Source organism: Schistocerca gregaria, chromosome 11 (assembly GCF_023897955.1).
Source record: "Schistocerca gregaria isolate iqSchGreg1 chromosome 11, iqSchGreg1.2, whole genome shotgun sequence".
Lineage (NCBI taxonomy): Eukaryota > Metazoa > Arthropoda > Insecta > Orthoptera > Acrididae > Schistocerca > Schistocerca gregaria.
In genome coordinates, this window is record NC_064930.1 from 73,766,448 (window position 1) to 73,789,767 (window position 23,320).

General features: G+C 47.7%; 1 protein-coding gene across 2 annotated transcripts in view; it reads right to left on the minus strand.

The window, feature by feature from the left end:
• The window catches only part of LOC126295334 (alpha-mannosidase 2), a 923,615-nt gene that overhangs the window by 348,245 nt on the left and 552,050 nt on the right, over positions 1 to 23,320 (minus strand). For both annotated transcript variants that reach the window (XM_049987803.1, XM_049987802.1), the window contains one exon: positions 8,266 to 8,438. In XM_049987803.1, coding sequence (XP_049843760.1) covers positions 8,266 to 8,438 — 173 coding nt within the window. The remainder of the gene's footprint in view (positions 1 to 8,265; positions 8,439 to 23,320) is intronic.

A 23,320-nucleotide genomic window follows, 5' to 3' on the forward strand; every position in this document is an offset into this window, starting at 1 on the left:
CAACTATGCTCGAGAAGGAAGTGACATTCATGCCTCCAAATGCTATGCAATCAGTACACTGAGCAACCAGTAATTGAAACGGGGAGCGTGCAAGGAGTAAGTCCCTGCAGGCGTACTATCCTCTGTGGCTCTGAGCACTATGGAACTTAACATCTGACCTCAGCAGTCCCCTAGAACTTAGAAATAAAAAGCTTGACGTTTGCCAATGAACTGTAATTCAGTGAGAGACAGCACAGTGATTTGTAATTCTGTCAGAGACAGACTCTACATTTTATATCCTCTCTACTTCGACCATCATCAGTTATTTTGCCCCCCAAATAGCAAATCTTCTTTCCTACTTTGTCTCATTTCCTAATCTAATTCCCTCAGCATCACCCGTCTTAATTCGACTACATTCCATTACCCTCGTTTTGCTTTTGTTGATGTTCATCGTACACCCTCTTTTCAAGACACTGTCCATTCCGTTCAACTGCTATTCCAAGTCCTTTGCTGTTTCTGACAGGATTACAATGTCATCGGTGAACCTCAAAGTTTTTACTTCGTCTCCATGAATTTTAATACCTACTCCAAATTTTTCTTTTGTTTTCTTCACTTCTTGGTCAATATACAGATTGAATAACATCGGGGAGAGGCTACAACCTTGCCTCCCTCCCTTTCCAACCACTGCTTCCCTTTCATGCCCCTCGACTCTTATGACTGCCATCTGGTTTCTGTACAAATTGTAAATAGCCTTTCGCTCCCTGTATTTTACCCCTGCCACCTTCAGAATTTGAAACAGAGTATTCCAGTCATCATTGTCGAAAGCTTTCTCTAAGTCTACAAATGCTAAAAAGTAGGTTTGCCCTTCCTTAATCTAGCTTCTAAGATAAGTCGCAGGGTCAGTATTGGCTCAAGTGTTCCAACATTTCTACCGAATCCAAACTGAGGTCGGCTTCTACCAGTTTTTCCATTCGTCTGTAAAGAATTCGCGTTAGTATTTTGCAGCTGTGACTTATTAAACTGATAGTTCGGTAATTTTCACATCCGTCAACACCTGCTTCCTTTGGGATTGGGATTATTAAGCCATAGAGAATAAAATTAATCGCCAGGAGAATCACCGTTCTGTGAGGAACAAACCACGGAACGAGAAAGAGCGGAACCAAGCAGTGACGGCCATCTGTGACATTCATTTGAACAGCGTGGCGCATCGGTTAAGAGTACGCTGTAAGATAGAGGGAAAGGCTCTAGGACCCCTCACACACCCAAACAGCTGAGAAATCCGGATGCCTTCACGGCAGGAGACCTTGCTACATCAGAAAACATTGATAGAGCAGCTCAAGAGGGCAAAGGAGTTTAACACGAGCCCACAGACAAGTGCTGCTATTTACCGACGGATGATCTGTCTCTGCAGTCACCAGGAAAAAATGTAACAACATGACCCAAACGAATTTCAGAGAGCTAATGTACGAACAATTCTAGGCTTATTCAGTATTTATCAAATGCTAAAATATGATCGGATCACAAAAAAACGCACACGCTATGCCTCAACTCGTACGGGACTTCGTACATTAATCTGCCACGAGTAATTAGTGTGGTGGGCAAACATCTATTAGGCGCCCTACCAATGTAGTGTGTGGACATTAAGTTGGGAATGTGGGTTTCACGGGGAGCGTGCAAGGGGTAAGTCCCTGCAGGCGTACTATCCTCTGTGGCTCTGAGCACTATGGAACTTAACATCTGAGGTCATCATTCCCCTAGAACTTAGAACTACTTAAACCTAACTAACCTAAGGACATCACACACATCCATGCCCGAGGCACGATTCGAACGTGCGACCGTAGCCGTCGCGCGGTTCCAGACTGTAGCGCCTAGAACCGCTCGGCCACAGAGGCCGGCCCCGAATGCGAGTCCAGTGTGCTAACTACTGCGCCACTTCCTTCTGTGGCAGGTTATGCTCGAAGCCTGAAGATGACACCATGGTGTCGAAACTGGTGGCATGTGTTACAAATGGAATAAAAAATGGTTGAAATGGCTCTGAGCAGTATGGGACTTAACTTCTGGGGTCATCAGTCCCCTAGAACTTAGAACTACTTAAACCTAACTAACCTAAGGACATCACACACATCCATGCCCGAGGCAGGATTCGAACCTGCGTCCGCAGCGGTCGTGCAGTTCCACACTGAAGCGCCTACAATCGCTCGGCCACTCCGGTCGGCATGTTGTGAATATACTACCAGTTTGGGAGCTGTATATTTAAGTACTGATGTATTATCAGATATTCTGAACATCAACAAGCTAGTCTCTCGTTTATCCCCCTCACAGGAAGAATTGGAAGGAGAAGGATGCACGTTCATTCTTGGCGACAACCACTTTGCAAACAATGGTAGCTGCAAGTAAGTGGCAAAACAAAAACTGTCCGATGCGCCCACCGTTCGGTTTCGTCACATATCGGATTTGTGCGGAACACTTCATGTCGACTTCCCCGTGTTTGTTTTTCGTTTCTGCAAACGCCAGCGATCTGGCAGTTATAGTGTCATAACTGCGTGGTGAAGCTAAACGTTGCAGATTCTGTTGATAACGCCGATTACGTCGGCATTTCCCCCACACGTCTCTCCCCAGTGCAAAGAACCATCTCGTAATTTAGGTTTTTTTCATCATTTTTACTTGCTTTTTAACGCAACTTATTTACTATTTCTTCACATCGGATGTCTACTTATTCCATTTTCACCCCCCCCCCTTTCCCCCCCCCCCCTGCCCGAGTGCAATCTGAGTTCCTCCTAGTGCCACACGGTCAGCTGTGGCCGATCGGTTCTAGCTGCTTCAGACCGAAACCGCGCTGTTGCAACGGTCGCAGGTTCGAATCCTGCCCCGAGCATGGATGTGTGTGATGTCCTTAGGTTAGTTAGGTTTAAGTAGTTCTAAGTTCTAGGGGACTGATGACCTCAGATGTTAAGTCTCGTAGTGCTCAGTGTCATTTGAACCATTTGAAAAATTCTAAGATTGTCTTCTGCATTATTCGTTCGAAGGAACATATAATCAATACTTCGATACATGTCTCAAATAAAATAGGTAAATAAAAGAATACTTAGTCCATTCACCGTTCGTTACTTTTCTTGAAAAGCGTTGAAGATATGAAGTAAATAAGTCTCAGTATCGTTACTTGGGTATTGATGTAATAAGAGACATTATACTACGTACTTGTGGACATCACATTTCCACTGCAAGTAAGAAGCAGTCGAGAAGCCCTCAGGGATAACGTTTTAATCGGCTCGCCGTGACGAGAAAAAGGATACCAGTGGTTGCATACATGTTATCAGCATTAATAAACTAATTATACAACAGGCTACACAAATGAAAAAAAAAGGTCGGTACTATTACGAAAGTAGGAGTATCCTGAAAGAGTGTGGTGATTAGATATGTTTAATTTGTTGAAATTTACCGCTGACAAATCCACGTCTACTTTCATGACAGTGTTTTTGGAACTCCCGCTCACAAGGCACACATGGCTAGCTTCCGCGTTCCTTTCGCGCGTCAGTCTAGAACCGCGCGACCGCTACGGTCGCAGGTTCGAATCCTGCCTCGGGCATAGGTGTGTGTGTTGTCCTTAGGTTAGTTAGGTTTAAGTAGTTCTAAGTTCCAGGGGACTGATGACCTCAGAAGTTAAGTCCCATAGTGCTCAGTGCCATTTCAAACTAATGCCACCTATACTTGGTTCACACAGTAAAAAAAGAAAGGTTGGACGTGATGTAAGCACAAAAAGTAGCAAGACTCCCTCCCACAATGAAAGTAAAATTATGTTCTACGAGAATTTTAAAAGGACAAATTCATATACGAGGGTATTCCCAAAAGTAAGGCCTCCTACGTTTTGTAAGTTCATAGAACTGTTTATTTCTACAACGGTTTACATCAGTTTACTGCTCGAACATTTATCTATTTTTTGACATAAGCACCATTTCTGTCGATGCATTTTTGTAGACGCTATGGCAGCTTTTGTATGCCCACGCCATACCAGCTCGCCGCCATGCTGTTCAGAAAGTTATGAACACCTTCTTTCACCTCGTCGTCGGAGCTGAATCGCTTTCCTGCCAAATGTTCTTTTAACCTAGGCAACAGGTGACAGTCACTGGGTGCCAAGACAGGACTATAGGGTGGGTGGGTGGTTATGTTCCACTGAAACTGTTGCAGGACACGAAGGGTTTGCCGAGCGATGTGTGGGCGAGCGTTGTCACGGAGAATGTGTACGGCCTTGTCCAACATTGCTCTTCTGCGGTTCTGAATTGGCAGTTTGAGTTTTTTCAGTGCCTCACGGTACCTGTCAGCGTTAATTGCGGTCCCAGTGGGCATAAAGTCGACCAACAATACCTCTTTCCGATCCGAAAAAAACGGTTGTCATGACTTTGGCGGCAGAATGTGTTTTTGGTTGAATTTCCGCGGTTTTGGCAAAGAGGGATACCGTCACTGGCGTGATTGTTGCTTGGTCTCAGGCGTAAAGTGGTATGTCCAGGTTTCGTCACCCGTGACAACTGAGTCCAGAAAGTTGTCCTGTTCAGCTGCCAAGGCGGTGAAGGAATGCGCGGGAAGCATCAACTCGTTGCCGCATGTGGTCCTCAGACAGCATGCGCGGCCGCCATCTTGCACACACCTTCCGGTAGTTCAATGTTTCCGTTACAATTCTGTGAGCGGTGCTTCGGGAAACCCCAGGAACCGACGTGCAGAGCTCATCCAGGGTGATCTGCCGACCTTCACGCATGCTTTGCTCAATCTGCAGCACTGTCTCCTCAGAAACTGTCGGTCTTCCGCTCCTTTGTTCGTCGTGAATTTCGGCCCGACCAGCTGCAGACTCACTACACCACTTACGGCCACTTTTGAGATCCATGCACGACTCACCATACACTTCGGTCGATTGGCGATGGATTTCAATCGGCGCAGTGGCCTTTGCGTTAAAAAACCGCATAACAGCGCGCAATTCGCACTTGGCGGTAACATGCAGCGGGAGCGCCATTGTCGACGGCTGCCAAGCCAAGACAGCGTTTCAGCGCGGCGTGAGTTTGTTTACACACAGCGCGTGGAGCAATCTTCATAACAGTGCGACCAACTGCCACACAAACAGAGTTCTGTACTTATAAAAAAAAAATAGGAGATGTTACTTTTGCGATGACCCTCGTATTTACCGAAAATTGCGAAAAATATAAAACAAAAAAATTTCGGCAGTTATTATTGCCATTTCGATATATTTATGTATTGGTGTGGGAGATGTGGTCAACATACCGGGTGATCAAAAACTTAGTATAAATTTGAAAACTGAATAAATCGCGGAATAATGTAGATGGAGAGGTACAAATTGACGCACATGCTTGGAATGACATGGGGTTTTATTAGAACCCCCCCCCCCCCCCAAAAAAAAAAGGTCAAAAAATGTCCGACAGATGGCGCTTCATCTGATCAGAATAGCAATAATTAGCGTAACAAAGTAAGAAAAAGCAAAGACGATGTTCTTTATGGGAAATGTTCAATATGTCCACCATCATTCATCAACAATAGCTGTAGTCGAGGAATAATGTTGTGAACAGCACTGTAAATCATGTCCAGAGCTGTGGTGAGGCAATGGCGTCGGATGCTGTCTTTCAGCGTCGCTAGAGGTGTCGGTCGATCACGATACACTTGCGACTTCAGGTAACCCCAAAGCCAATAATCGCACGGACTGAGGTCTGGGGACCTGGGAGGCCAAGCGTGACGAAAGTGGCGGCTGAGCACACGATCGTCACCAAACGACGCGCGCAGGAGATCTTTCACGTGTCTAGCAATATGGGGTAGTTCTAATATAACCCCGTGTCATTCCAAGTGTCAATTCTTACCTCTCCATCTACATTGTCCAGTGGTTTATTAAGTGTTCAAATTTATACTGACTTTTCGATCACCCGGTATATCGATAATTTTTGGAAATCATAGGGCATATCAACATATCGATATTTTATCAATAGCCATAATGCAGATAGAAAGGGGCATGAGGTGAGCACACCGCTCTCTCTACCGTTGTCAGTTTTGGTGACTGGAGCCACTACTTCTCGGTCAAGCAGCTCCTCAGTTTACCTCACAAGGGCTGAGTGCACCCCGCATGCCAACAGCGCTCGGCAGATAGGACGGTCACCCATCCAAGTGCTAGCCCAGCCCGACAGCTCTTAACTTCGGTGATCTGACGGGAAGAAATAACAAATAAGATAACGTAAAGGTCTACATCTGTGCATTCGCAACAGCTTGGAAAGATAACTGGTGGGCGACAAGTACTCGGGGATAGTTTTCCATGCGCCCCCTGTTGGGCGTCAAATGGTTCAAATGGCTCTGAGCACTATGGTACTTAACTGCTGAGGTCATCAGTCCTCTAGAACACGGCATCCCAACATTTTCAGCTGGTGGACCTCTTTTTCAGTCGAAAATCCATGGCGGACCCCTAGTCAGTCAAGAGCACACTAACTTTAAATTTCAGAGCGAAATGCATGGGAACTGAAAGCTTCTTAATGCAAGCACCATGTTCCCAATGCTCCCCTCCCCCCCCCCCCCCCCAAAGTATCCACAGTCTTTGGTTTAGAGATGAATGAAAACAACTTTCAGAGATTGACTTATGAAATAGATAGTGGACTGACAAAGCAAGTTTAACATTTAATGATGCCTGGGGCCGCATACGTGCCAGCGAGCGCTGTGATTGGTCGACAAAGTTCGCTCCGCGCATGCGTAAAAGGTTTCAGCGCATCTGCCGCCGTGAGCCGGCGCACAAACGACCCCCGTATTGTTGCTAAACAGTCCACCAGGGAAGCCGCATTATTCGGCACTAATTTGTGTATGCATTCTCACTTAGCAACCGCAAAGGCTGCTTGGGGATTTCACGTTTTTATTCAATAATTTTACTCATTATTTTACACTATTTGGCGAAGGATGGCCGCGGACCCCCGAGAAAGAACCGTGCGAAGCCCTGCCCTAGAACTTAGAACTACTCAGACCTAACTAACTAATCTCAGGACAACACACACATCCATGCCCGAGGCAGGATTCCAACCTGCGACCGTAGCGGTCGTGCAGTTCCAGACTGTAGCGCCTAGAACTGCATGGAAACTCCGGCTGGCAGTAACTCTAAACAAGCCGTGCATTGCACACTTCTAATTTCCGTATGTAGCCCACTCCGTTTCACATTACACAGCTTGTACTTGAATGATAACAAAACCAACAACTGTCCTGGAATCCAACGTCGTTTATTCCCTTCGTAACGCATGCCACCAGTTTCGACACCATGGTGTCATCTTCACGCTTCGAGCGTAACCTGCCACAGAAGGAAGTGGCGCAGTAGTTAGCACACTGGACTCGCATTCGTGGCCGGCCGTTGTAACCGAGCGGTTCTAGGCGCTACAGTCTGGAACCGCTAGAAGGCTACGGTCGCAGGTTCGAATCCTGTCTCGGGCATGAATGTGTGTGATGTCCTCAGGTTAATTAGATTTAAGTCGTTCTAAGTTCTAGGGGACTGATGACCCCAGAAGTTAAGTCCCATAGTGCTCAGAGCCATATGAACCAATTTCGCATTCGGGAGGACGACGGTTGAAACCCGCTTCCAACCAGTCTGATTTGGGTTTCCCGTGATTTCCCTAAATCGTTTCAGGCAAATGCCGGGCTGGTTCCTTCCGTAATACGATGGGACCGATGACCTTGCTGTTTGGACCCTCCCCAAATCAGCCAATCAAACGTAACCACGGATTCACAACAACAATGACAAAAACCTACGAACCCTTCAAATGGGAACAGTTACGCCACACCCAGGGCCGAGGTAGCATTCGAACCTGCGACCGTAACTGTCGCGTGGTTCCAGACTGTAGTACCTAGAACCGCTCGGCCACTGCGGCCGGCCCCGAATGCTAGTCCAGTGTGCTAACTACTGCGCCACTTCCCTCTGTGGCAGGTTACGCTCGAAGCCTGAAGATGGCAACATGGTGTCGAAACTGGTCGCATGTGTTACAAAGGGAATCAAAAATGGTTGAAATGGCTTTGAGCACTATGGGACTTCGGAGGTCATCAGTCCCCTAGAACTGAGAACTACCTAAACCTAAGGACATCACACACATCGATGCCCGAGGCATGATTCGAGCCTGCGACCGCAGCGGTCCAGACTGTAGCACCTACAACCGCTCGGCCACTGCGGCCGGCTAGAGGGCGACCTCAGCTGCGGTATAGTTACGCCCCCTCCAGCTGGAACCGGTGACGGCTGCTGGACAGAAGTAAGGGCTGAGGAGCAGGTGTACTCACGTTTCCCACCACTGCGCGAAGAAGGCGATCTCGGTCCACATGAAGGTCATGTTGCGCAGCGTGGGCAGCTTGTCGGCCATGTTGTTGAGGATGTTGCGCGTCTGGTAGTGGTAGTAACTCTCGAAGGTCTTCAGCCAGCCCGGGTCGTTGTGCGAGTGCGGTACGATCACCACCTGCAACAACAACAACAACACCGTCAGACCACTCGCAAGTCTCGCCTCACAACACGGCACTGCGAGCTTAATACCTCTTAAGAGCACAGCTACACCAACAGTGAGCCGAGGTGATTAACGCTCCCGCACTTGCTGCGTGTGAATTTTCGCCCTCCGGAAAAGACTGCGGCCATTCCGGGGTTCCGTTAAAGATGATGTGGTGCTCCACAAGCCTGGGGTTTAGAAGATAACCCTATGAGTGCAGCCGTTCATACACTACCGGATATTAAAACTGCTACAACACGAAGATGACGTGCTACAGACGCGAAATTTAACGACACGAAGAAGATGCTGTGATGTGCAAATGATTAGCTTTTCAGAGCATTCACACAAGGTTGGCGGCGGTGGCGACACCTACAACGTGCTGACATGAGCAAAGTTTCCAACCGATTTCTCATACACAAACAGCAGTTGACCGGCGTTGCCTGGTGATGCCTCGTTTAAGGAGGAGAAATGCGTACCATCACGTTTCCGACTTTGATAAAGGCCGGATTGTAGCCTATCGCGATTGGGTTTATCTTATCGCTACATTGCTGCTGGCGATGGTCGAGATCCAATGACTGTTAGCAGAATATGGAATCGGTGCGTTCAGGAGGGTAACACGGAATGCCGTGCTGGATCCCAGCGGCCTCGTATCACTAGCAGTCGAGATGACAGACATCTTATCCGCACGGCTGTAACGGATCGTGCAGCCACTTCTCGATCCCTTAGTCAACAGATGGGGACGTTTGCAAGACAACAACCATCTGCACGAACAGTTGGACGACGTTTGCAGCAGCACGGACTATCAGCTCGGAGACCGTGGCTGCGGTTACCCTTGACGCTGCATCACAGACAGGAGCGCCTGCGATGGTGTAATCGATGACGAGCCTGGGTGCAGGAATGGCAAAACGTCATATTTTTTCGGACGAATCCAGGTTCTGTTTACAGCATTACGATGGTCGCATCCGTGTTTGGCGACATCGCGGTGAACGCACATTGGAATCGTGTATTCGTCATCGCCATACCGGCGTATCACCCCCCGTGATGGTATGGGGTGCCATTGGTTACACGTCTCGGTCACCTCTTGTTTTCATTGACGGCACTTTGAACAGTAGGCGTTACATTTCAGATGTGTTACGATCCGTGGCTCTACCCTTCAGTCTATCCCGGTGAAACCCTACATTTCAGCAGGATAATGCACGACCGCATGTTGCAGGTCCTGTACGGGCCTTTCTGGATACAGAAAATCTTCGACTGCTGCCCTGGCAAGCACACTCTCCAGATCTCTCACCATCTGAAAACGTCTGGTCAATGGTGGCCGAGCAACTGGCTCGTCACAATAAGCCAGTCACTACTCTTGATGAACTGTGGTATCGTGTTGAAGCTGCATCGGCAGCTGTACCTGTACACGCCATCCGAGCTCTGTTTGAATCAATGCCCAGGCGTACGAAGACCTTTATTACGGCCAGAGGTGGTTGTTCTCGGTACTGATTTGCCAGGATCTACGCATTCAAATTGCGTGAAAATGTAATCACATGTGAGTTCTAGTATATTTGTGCAATGAATACCCGTTTATCATCTGCATTTCTTCTTGCTGTAGCAATTTTAATGGTATGCGTGCGTACTCGAAGGGAACCGAAGTGTAAACATTTGGAAGCAATGGGTGAGGAGTTTTGGGAGGTTGAAGATTTTGGATAAACGAACATTCACTTGTTTGTTTATTGAGATGTGTGGAGTTCTGAGGCTAAAGTGGCGGGTGATGGGACGTGGCGGTGTGTGTGTGTGTGTGTGTGTGTGTGTGTGTGTAAGAGAGAGAGAGAGAGGGAGGGAGAGAAAGAGAGAGAGAGAGAAGAGAGAGAGAGAGAGAGAGAGAGAGAGAGAGAGAGGAGAGAGAGAGAGAGAGAGAGAGGGTGGGAGAGAGAGAGAGAGGGGGGGGAGGGAGAGGGAGAGACGGACAGGGGGAGAGAGAGGGAGGGAGAGAGAGAGAGAGAGAGAGAGGGGGGGAGAGTGAGGGAGGGAGGGAGGGAGGGAGACAGGGAGAGAGAGAGGGGGGAAGAGAGAGAGAGGGAGGGAGGGAGGGAGACAGGGAGAGAGAGAGAGAGAGAGAGGGAGTCGACGTAACGGAGGCACCGCAGTTACACCGCTGCCCGCGAGGCAAATGCCCGTTCCTGAGTGCCCTCCGGTGCTGAATTTAATAACGCGGGCCAGCAATAAGAGCGCAATTCCAGCCTCCCTGCCCTCTCGTTTCATCCCTGTTTTTAACGCGCGGCAGTTACGTGAGCACCGCTATTCGAGCTGGTACCCGCGATTAATTTAGGGCGAGCTCGCGGCACTGCACGCCGCCGGGGCAGACCTCAAACGTCGTACCGAGTGCGCCACCGCGCCGCAATTCATTACTGCTCCACTTCTAAATTAAACGTGTTGCTTCAATTCATTCTTTCCCATTTGAATGCAGGGTCGGACACACGCAGCATCAGTGAGCGCGCTGTCCGTGTGTAGAATGGGGACGGCGCGCGATCTGTCGGAGCTTGACAGAGGGCAGACTGTGATGGCCAGGAGCCTCCACAAGAGCATTGCGGAAACTGCAGGACACGCCGTGTCTGCGAGGAGTGTTGTGGTGAGTGTCTTGAACACATGCCGGCCGGGGTGACCGAGCGGTTCTAGGCGCTACAGTCTGGAACCGCGCGACCGCTACGGTCGCAGGTTCGAATCCTGCCTCGGGCACGGATTTGTGCGATGTCCTTAGGTTAGTTAGGTTTAAGTGGAGGACGAGGAGATAAGTGTTTAACGTCCCGTCGACAACGAGGTCATTACAGACGGAGCGCAAGCTCGGGTGAGGGAAGGATGGGGAAGGAAATCGGCCGTGCCGTTTCAAAGGAACCATCCCAGCATTTGGCTGAAGCGATTTAGGGAAATCACGGAAATCCTATATCAGGATGGCTGGAGACGGGATTGAACCGTCGTCCTCCCGAATGCGAGTCCAGTGTGCTAACCACTGCGCCACCTCGCTCGGTAGGTTTAAGTCGTTCTGAGTTCTAGGGGACTTATGACCTCATATGTTAAGTCCCATAGTGCTCAGAACCATTGGTCTTGAACACGTGGCGAAGCCAAGGTACGCCTCATTATAGATATCGCACGTTATACGCTGGTCAGGGGTAAAATACAGGGAGCGAAAGGCTATTTACAATTTGTACAGAAACCAGAGGGCAGTAATGAGAGTCGAGGGACATGAAAGGGAAGCAGTGGTTGGGAAGGGAGTGAGACAGGGTTGTAGTCTCTTCCCGATGTTATTCAGTCTGTATATTGAACAAGCAGTGAAGGAAACAAAAGAAAAATTCAGAGTGGGAATTAAAATCCACGCAGAAGAAATAAAAACTTTGAGGCTCGAAGATGACATTGTAATTCTGTCAGAGACAGCAAAGGACCTGGAAGAGCAGTTGAACGGAATGGACAGAGGATATAAGACAAACATCAATAAAAGCAAAACGAGGATAATGGAATGTAGTCGAATTAAATGGGGTGATGCTGAGGGAATTAGATTAGAAAATGAGACACTTAAAGTAGTAAAGGAGTTTTGCTATTTGGGGAGCAAAATAACTGATGATGGTGGAAGTAGAGAGGATATGAAATGTAGACTGGCAATGGCAAGGATAACGTTTCTGAAAAAAAGAGTATAGATTTAAGTGTCAAGGAGTCATTTCTGAAAGTATTTGTATGGAGTGTACCCATGTACAGAAGTGAAACGTGGACGATAAATAGTTTGGACAAGAAGAGAACAGAAGCTTTCGAAATGTTGTGCTACAGAAGAAAGCTGAAGATTAGATGGGTACATCACATAACTAATGAGGAGGTATTGAATAGAATTGGGGAGAACAGGAGTTTGTGGCACAACTTGACTAGAAGAAGAGATTGGTTGGTACGACATCTTCTGAGGCATCAAAGGGTCACAAATTTAGTATTGGATCGCAGCGTGGAGGGTAAAAATCGTAGAGGGAGGCCAAGAGATGACTACACTACGCAGATTCAGAAGGATGTAGGTTGCAGTAGGTACTGGGAGATGAAGAAGCTTTCACAGGATAGAGTGGTGTGGAGAGCAGCATCAAACCAGTCTCAGGACTGAAGACAACAATAACAAAAAAGGGCTGGTTCAAATGGCTCTGAGCACTATGCGACTTAACATCTGTGGTCATCAGTCCCCTAGAACTTAGAACAACTCAAACCTAACTAACCTAACGACATCACACACATCTATGCCCGAGGCAGGACTCGAACCTGCGATCGTAGCGGTCGCTCCGTTCCAGACTGTAGCGCCTAGAACCGCACGGCCACTCCCGCCGGCAACAACAACAACAACAACAGGCTGGGCAGACTGGTAAAACAGGACAGGCGGCGATCTGGGACGGAAATGACATCAGACTTTAATGCTGAAAAGATAACGAGTGTGTCTGATCAGACAGTGTACCAAACACTCCTAATGATGGCCTTCCACAGCCAATGAGTCAATGTTAACACCACCACATCGGCGACCACGACTGAAATTGGCACGCGACCACTGCATTGGATGTTGGAGCAGTATACATCACTGCACGGTCTGATGAATCTCGATCCTCCTTTATTGCAGCGATGGGAGGCTGCGAATCCGTCGTCTTCCGGGTCGATAGCTCCTCGACACTTGTGTAGCGGAACAGAGACAAGCTGGCGGCAGCTCCATTATGTTCTGGGTAATACTCAGATGGTCACCCATGCGTCCAGTGGATGACCCAAGAAGTATCATACAGCACTGGTTGCAGACCACCTATACTTGTGTAGCGGAACAGAGACAAGCTGGCGGCAGCTCCATTATGCTCTGGGTAATACTCAGATGGTCACCCATGCGTCCAGTGGATGACCCAAGAAGTATCATAGAGCACTGGTTGCAGACCACGTATACCCCTTCGTGACGATCCTGTTTCCCGATGGCAGTGGCATTCTTCAGCAAGATAACGCGCCATGGCACAAGGCTAGCAGTGTGACAGAGTGGTTCGAGCAGCACAGCAGCCAGTCCCAGATGACGCGCTGGCCTCCCAACTCGCCAGATCTGAAGCCGATCGGAGATATGGTGGATGTGACTGAACGTGGCATCAGAGCTCTTCGCCCCCCTCCCCGGAAATTACGGGAATTAGGTGACATGTGTGTGCAGATGTGGCGCCAACTGCTTGCAGCGACCTGCCAGGGCCTCATTGCTTCCGCACCTGTCCTTATAGACTGAGGTGACAAGTCATGGGATATCGAAATGCAAATATAGAGATGGCAGTAGGATCGCGTGCACAAATTATAAAAGGGCAGCAGATTGCAGGAGCTGATATTTCTACTCGCGTGATTCATGGGTAAAGGTTCTCGGGATGATTCTGGCTGCACGACGGGAATTAACAGAGGTAGATGCATGAGACATCCCATTTCGGAAATCGTTATGGTATTCCATATTCTCGGATTCACAGTGTCAAGAGTGTGCAGAGAATACTCGCATTTCACGCATCACCTCGTAGCCATGAAACACGCTGTGGCCGACGGCATTCACTTAACGACCGAGAGCAGCGGCGTTTGCGTAGGGTTGTCAGTGCCGACACACAAGCAACACTGCATGAAATAACGAAAGAAATCAGTGTGCCTTTGCTAACATCAAAAAGTCCTGCTCCGCCTTTCCTGGGCTCGTCACCATATCGGTTGGAGCCTAGGCGACTGGAAAACCATGGTCTGCGACCCTATTCTGTATCGTACCGATCGGTGTACTAGGTTACTCTCAGTAGTGGCGTCATTTTCGGTTCCTTATCGAAATATCCTATTCAGCAAGAGTCTCAGACCTGTTACCGAACAGTCCTCCCACCGATTTTAAGACAATTGTACCGAGAGGTTTTGGGTTTCGGTGCGGCCCTGTCGATCGGTGAGCTGTGGTTTATAATTTGTTATTTTAAACATATTTAGCGGTTTTAGCTTTGGATTTAGTGATTGTGTTACTAGAGAATCACCAGAGGACGCATCCAGTTGGAAAGTGAGTTCATAATACACTATTTTCCTTTGTCAGAAATATGGTTAGATCAGGTTGTGACTGTGAATGATTAGATAAAAAAAGTACGTTTTGAATGGACTGGATGTTACTAATTGGCAATCTCGCAACACCGTAGTCATACGTATGGTAACTACGTCAGCATACAGCAGTTGGTGCAGTGCAGAACGTTTTGGGTTACCATGCAAGAGGTGCAGAGTTCGATTCTGGGTCGAAACATCTTTTCTTTTACTTGCTAAAAGTAGCCTGCATGGTTTGGTATCTGGCGTCTCAATCGTCATTCAGTGATTACTGTCGGTCTCCTACAAAACACTTGCAGTTGCGTACTACGAAAGTTTTCACTTGTCAGCTTTTAAAGACGCCTTTTGTACGTCGTGGACGCGAATTGTTTCACTCCACTGCACCTACTAGGTGCCAAATCTGTTTTCTGTGTACGCTCTTCCAGTGGCCCCATTGATTAGTAGCAAATAAACTCCTGGAAATGGAAAAAAAGAACACACTGACACCGGTGTGTCAGACCCACCATACTTGCTCCGGACACTGCGAGAGGCACGGCACAGCGGACACACCAGGAACTGCGGTGTTGGCCGTCGAATGGCGCTAGCTGCGCAGCATTTGTGCACCGCCGCCGTCAGTGTCAGCCAGTTTGCCGTGGCATACGGAGCTCCATCGCAGTCTTTAACACTGGTAGCATGCCGCGACAGCGTGGACGTGAACCGTATGTGCAGTTGACGGACTTTGAGCGAGGGCGTATAGTGGGCGCCGAATTGCTCAACACGTGGGGCGTGAGGTCTCCACAGAACATCGATGTTGTCGCCAGTGGTCGGCGGAAGGTGCACGTGCCCGTCGACCTGGGACCGGACCGCAGCGACGCACGGATGCACGCCGAGACCGTAGGACCCTACGCAGTGCCGTAGGGGACCGCACCGCCACTTCCCAGCAAATTAGGGACACTGTTGCTCCTGGGGTATCGGCGAGGACCATTCGCAACCGTCTCCATGAAGCTGGGCTACGGTCCCGCACACCGTTAGGCCGTCTTCCGCTCACGCCCCAACATCGTGCAGCCCGCCTCCAGTGGTGTCGCGACAGGCGTGAATGGTGGGACGAATGGAGACGTGTCGTCTTCAGCGATGAGAGTCGCTTCTGCCTTGGTGCCAATGATGGTCGTATGCGTGTTTGGCGCCGTGCAGGTGAGCGCCACAATCAGGACTGCATACGACCGAGGCACACAGGGCCAACACCCGGCATCATGGTGTGGGGAGCGATCTCCTACACTGGCCTTACACCTCTGGTGATCGTCGAGGGGACACTGAATAGTGCACGGTACATCCAAACCGTCATCGAACCCATCGTTCTACCATTCCTAGACCGGCAAGGGAACTTGCTGTTCCAACAGGACAATGCACGTCCGCATGTATCCCGTGCCACCCAACGTGCTCTAGAAGGTGTAAGTCAACTACCCTGGCCAGCAAGATCTCCGGATCTGTCCCCCATTGAGCATGTTTGTGACTGGATGAAGCGTCGTCTCACGCGGTCTGCACGTCCAGCACGAACGCTGGTCCAACTGAGGCGCCAGGTGGAAATGGCATGGCAAGCCGTTCCACAGGACTACATCCAGCATCTCTACGATCGTCTCCATGGGAAAATAGCAGCCTGCATTGCTGCGAAAGGTGGATATACACTGTACTAGTGCCGACATTGTGCATGCTCTGTTGCTTGTGGTTCTGTCAGTGTGATCATGTGATGTATCTGACCCCAGGAATGTGTCAATAAAGTTTCCCCTTCCTGGGACAATGAATTCACGGTGTTCTTATTTCAATTTCCAGGAGTGTATTATTATTGGGACGTTCAGGTCCATTACATTTCTTTACTCCGTTACGTCACAAGTAGGGCTGCCAAGGTACTCTGCAAATACACTGAAATTGTGAGCCACATGTTTGTGACTATTACATAGCCATCTATTACAAAACGAAAAAAGTGGTCCAACTAAAACATTCATATTTCTTTACGTGCTACACTAATATGTAATAAAAATGGGGGTTCGTATTTAAGAAAACGCAGTTGAAATCCGTTTGACCTATGGCAGCGCCATCTAGCGGGCCAACCATAGCGCCACCTGGTTTCCCCCGTCAATCTAGACAAGTTTCGTTCTTTGTAGTTTTTTCGTTTGACGCTTATTTCGTGAGATATTTGGCCCGGTCACGATCAATGGACCACCCCGTATATTTGCTGTGCCGCAAACTAAGTTGACAGTCGGCGCGGCAGCTGACGGAAACGGCCGCAGGCAGATCTCCCAGCTACAGTCGCTCCCATCAGCCGCCGCGCCGACTGTCAACTTAGTCTGCGCGAAAAGTCCGTCCGAATGTTCAATACAGTGTCGCGTAACAGTGCGAGGTAATCACGTCGAGAACTTGTTGAAACTTTTGGTGGCAAATCTTTCCACGTTATATAGCGCATGTTAAAAATTTGCAGACTAATTCCGTCCGAGCCGGCCACTGTGACCGAGCGCTTCAGTCCGAAACCACGCTACTGCGCAAGTTCGAACCCTGCCTTGGCCATTGATGTGTGTGATGTCCTTAGGTTAGTTAGGTTTAATTAGGTCTAAGTTCTAGGGAACTCGTAGGTACCGCCAAACTTTCAGGAAACATTCCTCACACACAAATAAAGGAAAGATGTTATGTGGACATGTGTCCGGAAACGCTTAATTTCCATGTTAGAGCTCATTTTAGTTTCGTCAGTATGTACTGTACTTCCTCGATTCACTGCCAGGTGGCCCAATTGAAGGAAGGTAATGTTGACTTCGGTGCTTGTGTTGACATGCGACTCATTGCTCTACAGTACTAGCATCAAGCACATCAGTACGTAGCATCAACAGTTTAGTGTTCATCACTAACTTGGTTTTGCAGTCAGTGCAATGTTTACAAATACGGAGTTGGCAGATGCCCATTTAATGTATGGATTAGCACGGGGCAATAGCCGTGGCGCGGTACGTTTGTATCGAGACAGATTTCCAGAGCGAAGGTGTCCCGACAGGAAGACGTTCGAAGCAATTGATCGGCGTCTTAGGGAGCACGGAACATTCCAGCCTATGACTCGCGACTGGGGAAGACCCAGAACGACGAGGACACCTGCAATGGACGAGGCAATTCTTCGTGCAGTTGACGATAACCCTAATGTCAGCGTCAGAGAAGTTGCTGCTGTACAAGGTAACGTTGACCACGTCACTGTATGGAGAGTGCTACGGGAGAACCAGTTGTTTCCGTACCGTGTACAGCGTGTGCAGGAACTATCAGCAGCTGATTGGCCTCCACGGGTACACTTCTGCGAATGATTCATCCGACAATGTGTCAATCCTCATTTCAGTGCAAATGTTTTCTTTACGGACGAGGCTTCATTCCAACGTGATCAAATTGTAAATTTTCACAATCAATATGTGTAAGCTGACGATAATCTGCACGCAATTGTGCAATCACGTCATCAACACAGATTTTCTGTGAACGTTTGGGCAGGCATTGTCGGTGATGTCTCTATTGGGCCCCACGTTCTTCCACCTACGCTCAATGGAGCACGTTATCACGATTTCATACGGGATACTCTACCTGTGCTGCTAGAGCATGTGCCTTTACAAGTACAACACAACATGTGGTTCATGCACGATGGAGCTCCTGCACATTTCAGTCGAAGTGTTCGTACGCTTCTCGACAACAGATTCGGTGACCGACGGATTGGTAGAGGCGGACCAATTCCATGGCCTCCACGCTCTCCTGACCTCAACCCTCTTGAGTTTCATTTATGGGGGCATTTGAAAGCTCTCGTCTACGCAACCCCGGTACCAAATGTAGAGACTCTTCGTGCTCGTATTGTGGACGGCTGTGATGCAATACGCCATTCTCCAGGGCTGCATCAGCGCATCAGGGATTCCATGCGACGGAGGGTGGATGCGTGTATCCTCGCTAACAGAGGATATTTTGAGCATTTCCTCCAACAAAGTGTTTGAAGTCACGCTGGTACATTCTGTTGCTGTGCGTTTCAATTCCATGATTAATGTGATTTGAAGAGAAGTAATAAAATGACCTCTAACATGGAAAGTAAGCGTTTCCGGTCACATGGCCACCTAACATATTTTCTTTCTTTGTGTGTGAGGAATGTTTCCTGAAAGTTTGGCCATACCTTTTGTAACACCATATTACCTCTGCCCGAATGCTCATTATATCATAGTGTAAAAACTTTAAGTAAATCGGTGAACAACTTCCGGTTTAAGAATTTGAATAACCAACATTTACATGTTTATTTATACAATATAGACTGGTACGATGTAACCCCGACCATACACTGTACAGCGGCTTGCAGAGCATAAATGTATATCTGGATGAAGGGATGGACGGCGCGGTGTAAAAAAGTAACAGTGTTTCCGCAATAAAACAAGAAACAGGGCAGCACAAAAAAGAATGGACGCCTTTGAAAAACTAGCTAGGTAACGGAACAGAACGTGGCTATGGATGTCTGGCTCAACAAGCAATCTCGCTGGCGCGCCTCGTAAAGTTGGAGAGGATGCAACAGGGCTGCCAACGTCCCCCGCGGGAATTCCCCTCACCGCCCCCCCTCTCCCCCGGCGACCGTTGTGCACGGGACCCGAGATCACAACTCTTTCCTCGCGGAGAAGCCCGTACGTGGGTCACGTGGCAATTTTCTTCCAGTCGATCGATTACACGCAATTCGTTCAAACAGTCCGGGCGACTTTAAGCCCGGCTGCCACCGGAGCGAACACAGGCGAACGAAAATTCAATCTCGTGTAAGCGGTAGACGAACGCGGCAGAAATGCATTCGGCCCTGTTCGGTAAGCACTCACCAGTCTTCGCTCGCGTTGGGATCTTTCAGCGGCCCATCAAAAAAATCTCACGTCGCGTCCTTTTCGGCGCTAGCATTGTACTAACCTTTCCTCTTCTGTCTTTGTGTACTTCTGTTTCCGACTTGAGCTGCATGACCGAAGGAGTAGTAAGAAGAGAAAGTAACGTCTCTGATAGGAGAATGTAGATCGGACAGTTGTTTATGACATTTAAAATGGCTCTCAGCACTACGGGACTTAACTGCTGAGGTCATCTGTTCCCTATAACTTAGAACTAGTTAAACCTAACTAACCTAAGGACATCACACACCCATCCATACCTGAGGCAAGTGTGATGTGCGTACCGTAAGACCTTCGGTAGACACACCATCAGATTATTTGACTTGTCGCTCTAACGAAGTGTCAGCAATATGCCTCGTGGTCTTATCGTGGTGTGTGTATACTTTAGGTCAGACGATAGAAATGCCACTTGCACGCCAAGAGTAGCAGATTGACGGTGACCAACTTTAAACAGAACTTGATTAATTTTCACACACATTTATTAAAATAATAACAAGCATAAAAATTACTAAACTTGGTTCTGGATGCTATTCACAATTGACAATCTGAAGTTCCTTTGGTCTTGGTACGTTACTCTTATTCTCACATACCTCTGATACTTGACAAAGTGTCTATACAGGTCTCTTCATGGCTATGTACAGGAATATGATAATCTTATTAGGCGCAGACTGAAACTTGACTATAGACTGGTAGAGACAAATGTAGAACTGGTACAGACTAATGCAGACTGGTACAGACAAATGCAGACTGGCTAATTGGAGATCTCTACACTCGTTATAATACCTCGCGCGTTCATGTATCACTGCGTGACTGTGATCCGCGAGGAGAAAAGGTTCTGCGTTAGCAGCGATCTCATTGGCTGCATTACATATTAATACGCGGATCGGCGGAAGCAGAATTTGGTCCGTCTCTAAGGCAGCGCCATCTCGTAGTGCGGAAGCAGAATTTGGTCCGTCTCTATTGCAGCGCCATCTCGTAGTGCGGAGACGGACGAGCGCTGCGCCTGCGCTGTTGTGCTTAGCGGGGCGCGCTCTAGTGGGAAAGTTGTGTACGCGCTGACTACGTGGGACTACGTACACAACGGCAAGATTCGAACCTGCAACCGTAACGGTCGCGCGGTTCCAGACTGTAGTGCCTAGAACCGCTTGGCCACCCACGCCGGCTATGACATCTAACAGATCCACAGCATTCAAAAGGGCGTATTGCGAAACTGAAAAATATGGTAAATTGATCAGATGCTTGCACCAAGAGGAAACGAAATGAATCAGCTTTGTTTTATTTTATTTTATTGTAACGTGGGTGTCAAGTAAGGCAGGATTCGGTTACGATTGTCGACGGCGCCGGTATCATTTACTGTGGGTTCCCTTTTGCAATTACACACATTAATTTTAAAACGACAATTCCAGAGTCAGCAATAAATAAAGATATCACACGTTATTAACGAAAGAATAAACAACTCTGTAATTAATAGTGGTTTCAGTGCATTACAGTTTGCCAAACAAGCTTAAAATATAGACATGGCAAATAATGTTTTAAAAGCAACCCGATGTCACTCCGATTACAATTTTAAGGCAAGTAACCACAGTCGCGGCTGAACTCTTTTAACGACAAGAATGGCAATTATAAAAAAAATTAACAAACACACTGTAAAACAGCTATGCAATGTTGTTGTTGGTGTGGTCTTCAGTCCTGAGACTGGTTTGATGCAGCTCTCCATGCTACTCTATCCTGTGCAAGCTGCTTCACCTCCCAGTACCTACTGCAACCTACATCCTTCTGAATCTGCTTAGTGTATTCATCTCTTGGTCTCCCTCTACGATTTTTACCCTCCACGCTGCCCTCCAGTACTAAATTGGTGATCCCTGGATGCCTCAGAACATGTCCTACCAACCGATCCCTTCTTCTGGTCAAGTTGTGCCACAAATTCCTCTCCTCCCCAATCCTATTCAATACCTCCTCATTAGTTATGTGATCTACCCATCTAATCTTCAGCATTCTTCTGTAGCACCACATTTCGAAGGCTTCTATTCTCTTCTTGCCTAAACTATTTATCGTGCATGTTTCACTTCCACACATGGCTACACTCCATACTAATACTTTCAGAAACGACTTAATGACATTTAAATCTATATTCGATGTTAACAAACTTCTCTTCTTCAGAAACGCTTTCCTTGCCATTGGCAGTCTACATTTTATATCCACTATACTTCCACCATTATCAGTTATTTTGCTCCCCAAATAGCAAAACTCCTTTACTACTTTAAGTGTTTCATTTCCTAATCTAATTCCCTCAGCATCACCCGACTTAATTCGACTACATTTCATTATCCTCCTTTTGCTTTTATTGGTATTCATCATATATCGTCCTTTCAAGACACTGTCCATTCCGTTCAACTGCCCTTCCAAGTCCTTTGCTGTCTCTCACAGAATTACAACGTCTTCGGCGAACGTCAAAGTTTTTATTTTTTCTCCATGGATTGTAATCCCTACTCCGAATTTTTCTTTTGTTTCCTTTACTGCTTGCTCAATATACAGATTGAATAACATCGGTGAGAGGCTACAACCCTCTCTCACTCACTTTACAACCACTGCTTCCATTTCGTGTCCCTCGACTCTTATAACTGCCATGTGGTTTCTGTACAAACTGCAAATAGCCTTTCGCTCTCTGTATTTTACCCCTGCCACCTTCAGTATTTGAAAGAGTGTATTCCAGTCAACATTGTCAAAAGGTTTCTCTAAGTCTACAAATGCTAGTAACGTAGGTTTGCCTTTCCTTAATCTTTCTTCTAAGATAAGTCGTAAGGTCAGTATTGCCTCAACTGTTCCAGTGTTTCTACGGAATCCAAACTGATCTTCCCTGAGGTCGGCTTCTACCAGTTTTTCCATTAATCTGTAAATAATTCGCGTTAGTATTTTGCAGCTGTGACTTATTAAACTGATAGTTAGGTAATTTTCACATCTGTCAACAGCTGCTTTCTTTGGGATTGGAATTATTTTATTCTTCTTGAAGTCTGAGGGTATTTCGCCTGTTTCATACATCTTGCTCACCAGATGGTAGAGTTTTGTCAGGACTGGCTCTCCCAAGGCCGTTAGTAGTTCTAATGGAATGTGTTCTACTCCGGGGGCCTGTTTCGACTCAGGTCTTTCAGTGCTCTATCAAACTCTTCACCCAGTATCGTATCTCTCATTTCATCATCATCTACATTCTCTTCCATATCTATAATATTGTCCTCAAGTACATCGCCCTTGTATAAACCTGGTCGTATGTGAAGGCTGTTGCTCGCACCCAGGTTAGCGTCTCCTTCCCAGCGAACGAAACTGGAACTGAAATAGAGGGGCCGGCCGCAGTGGCCGAGCGGATCTAGGCTACGCTCGCAGGTTCGAATCCTCCCTCGGGCATGGATGTGTGTGATGTCCTTAGGTTAGGTTAGGTTTAAGTAGTTCTAAGTTCTAGGGGACTGATGACCTCAGATGTTGTCCCATAGTGCTCAGAGCCATTTGAACCATTTGAAATGGAGGGTGGCAAAGCAAAAGTCAAAATGCTTAACTCTGTTTTCAAAATGTTCCTTTACAAAGGAAAACCCACGAGAATTGCCCCAATTTAATCCTCGTAACTCTGAAAAAAATGACTGAAATAAGTATTAGTTTCAATGATGTTGAGAAACAGCTGAAATTAGCTTTTCAGAGCATTCACACAAGGTTGGCGCCGGTGGCGACACCTACAACGTGCTGTCATGAGGAAAGTTTCCAACCGATTTCTCGTACACAAACAGCAGTTGACCGGCGTTGCCTGGTGAAACGTTGTTGTGATGCCTCGTGTGAGGAGGAGAAATGCGTGCCATCACGTTTCCGGCTTTGATAAAGGTCGCATTGTAGCCTATCGCGATTGCGGTTTATTGTATCGCGACATTA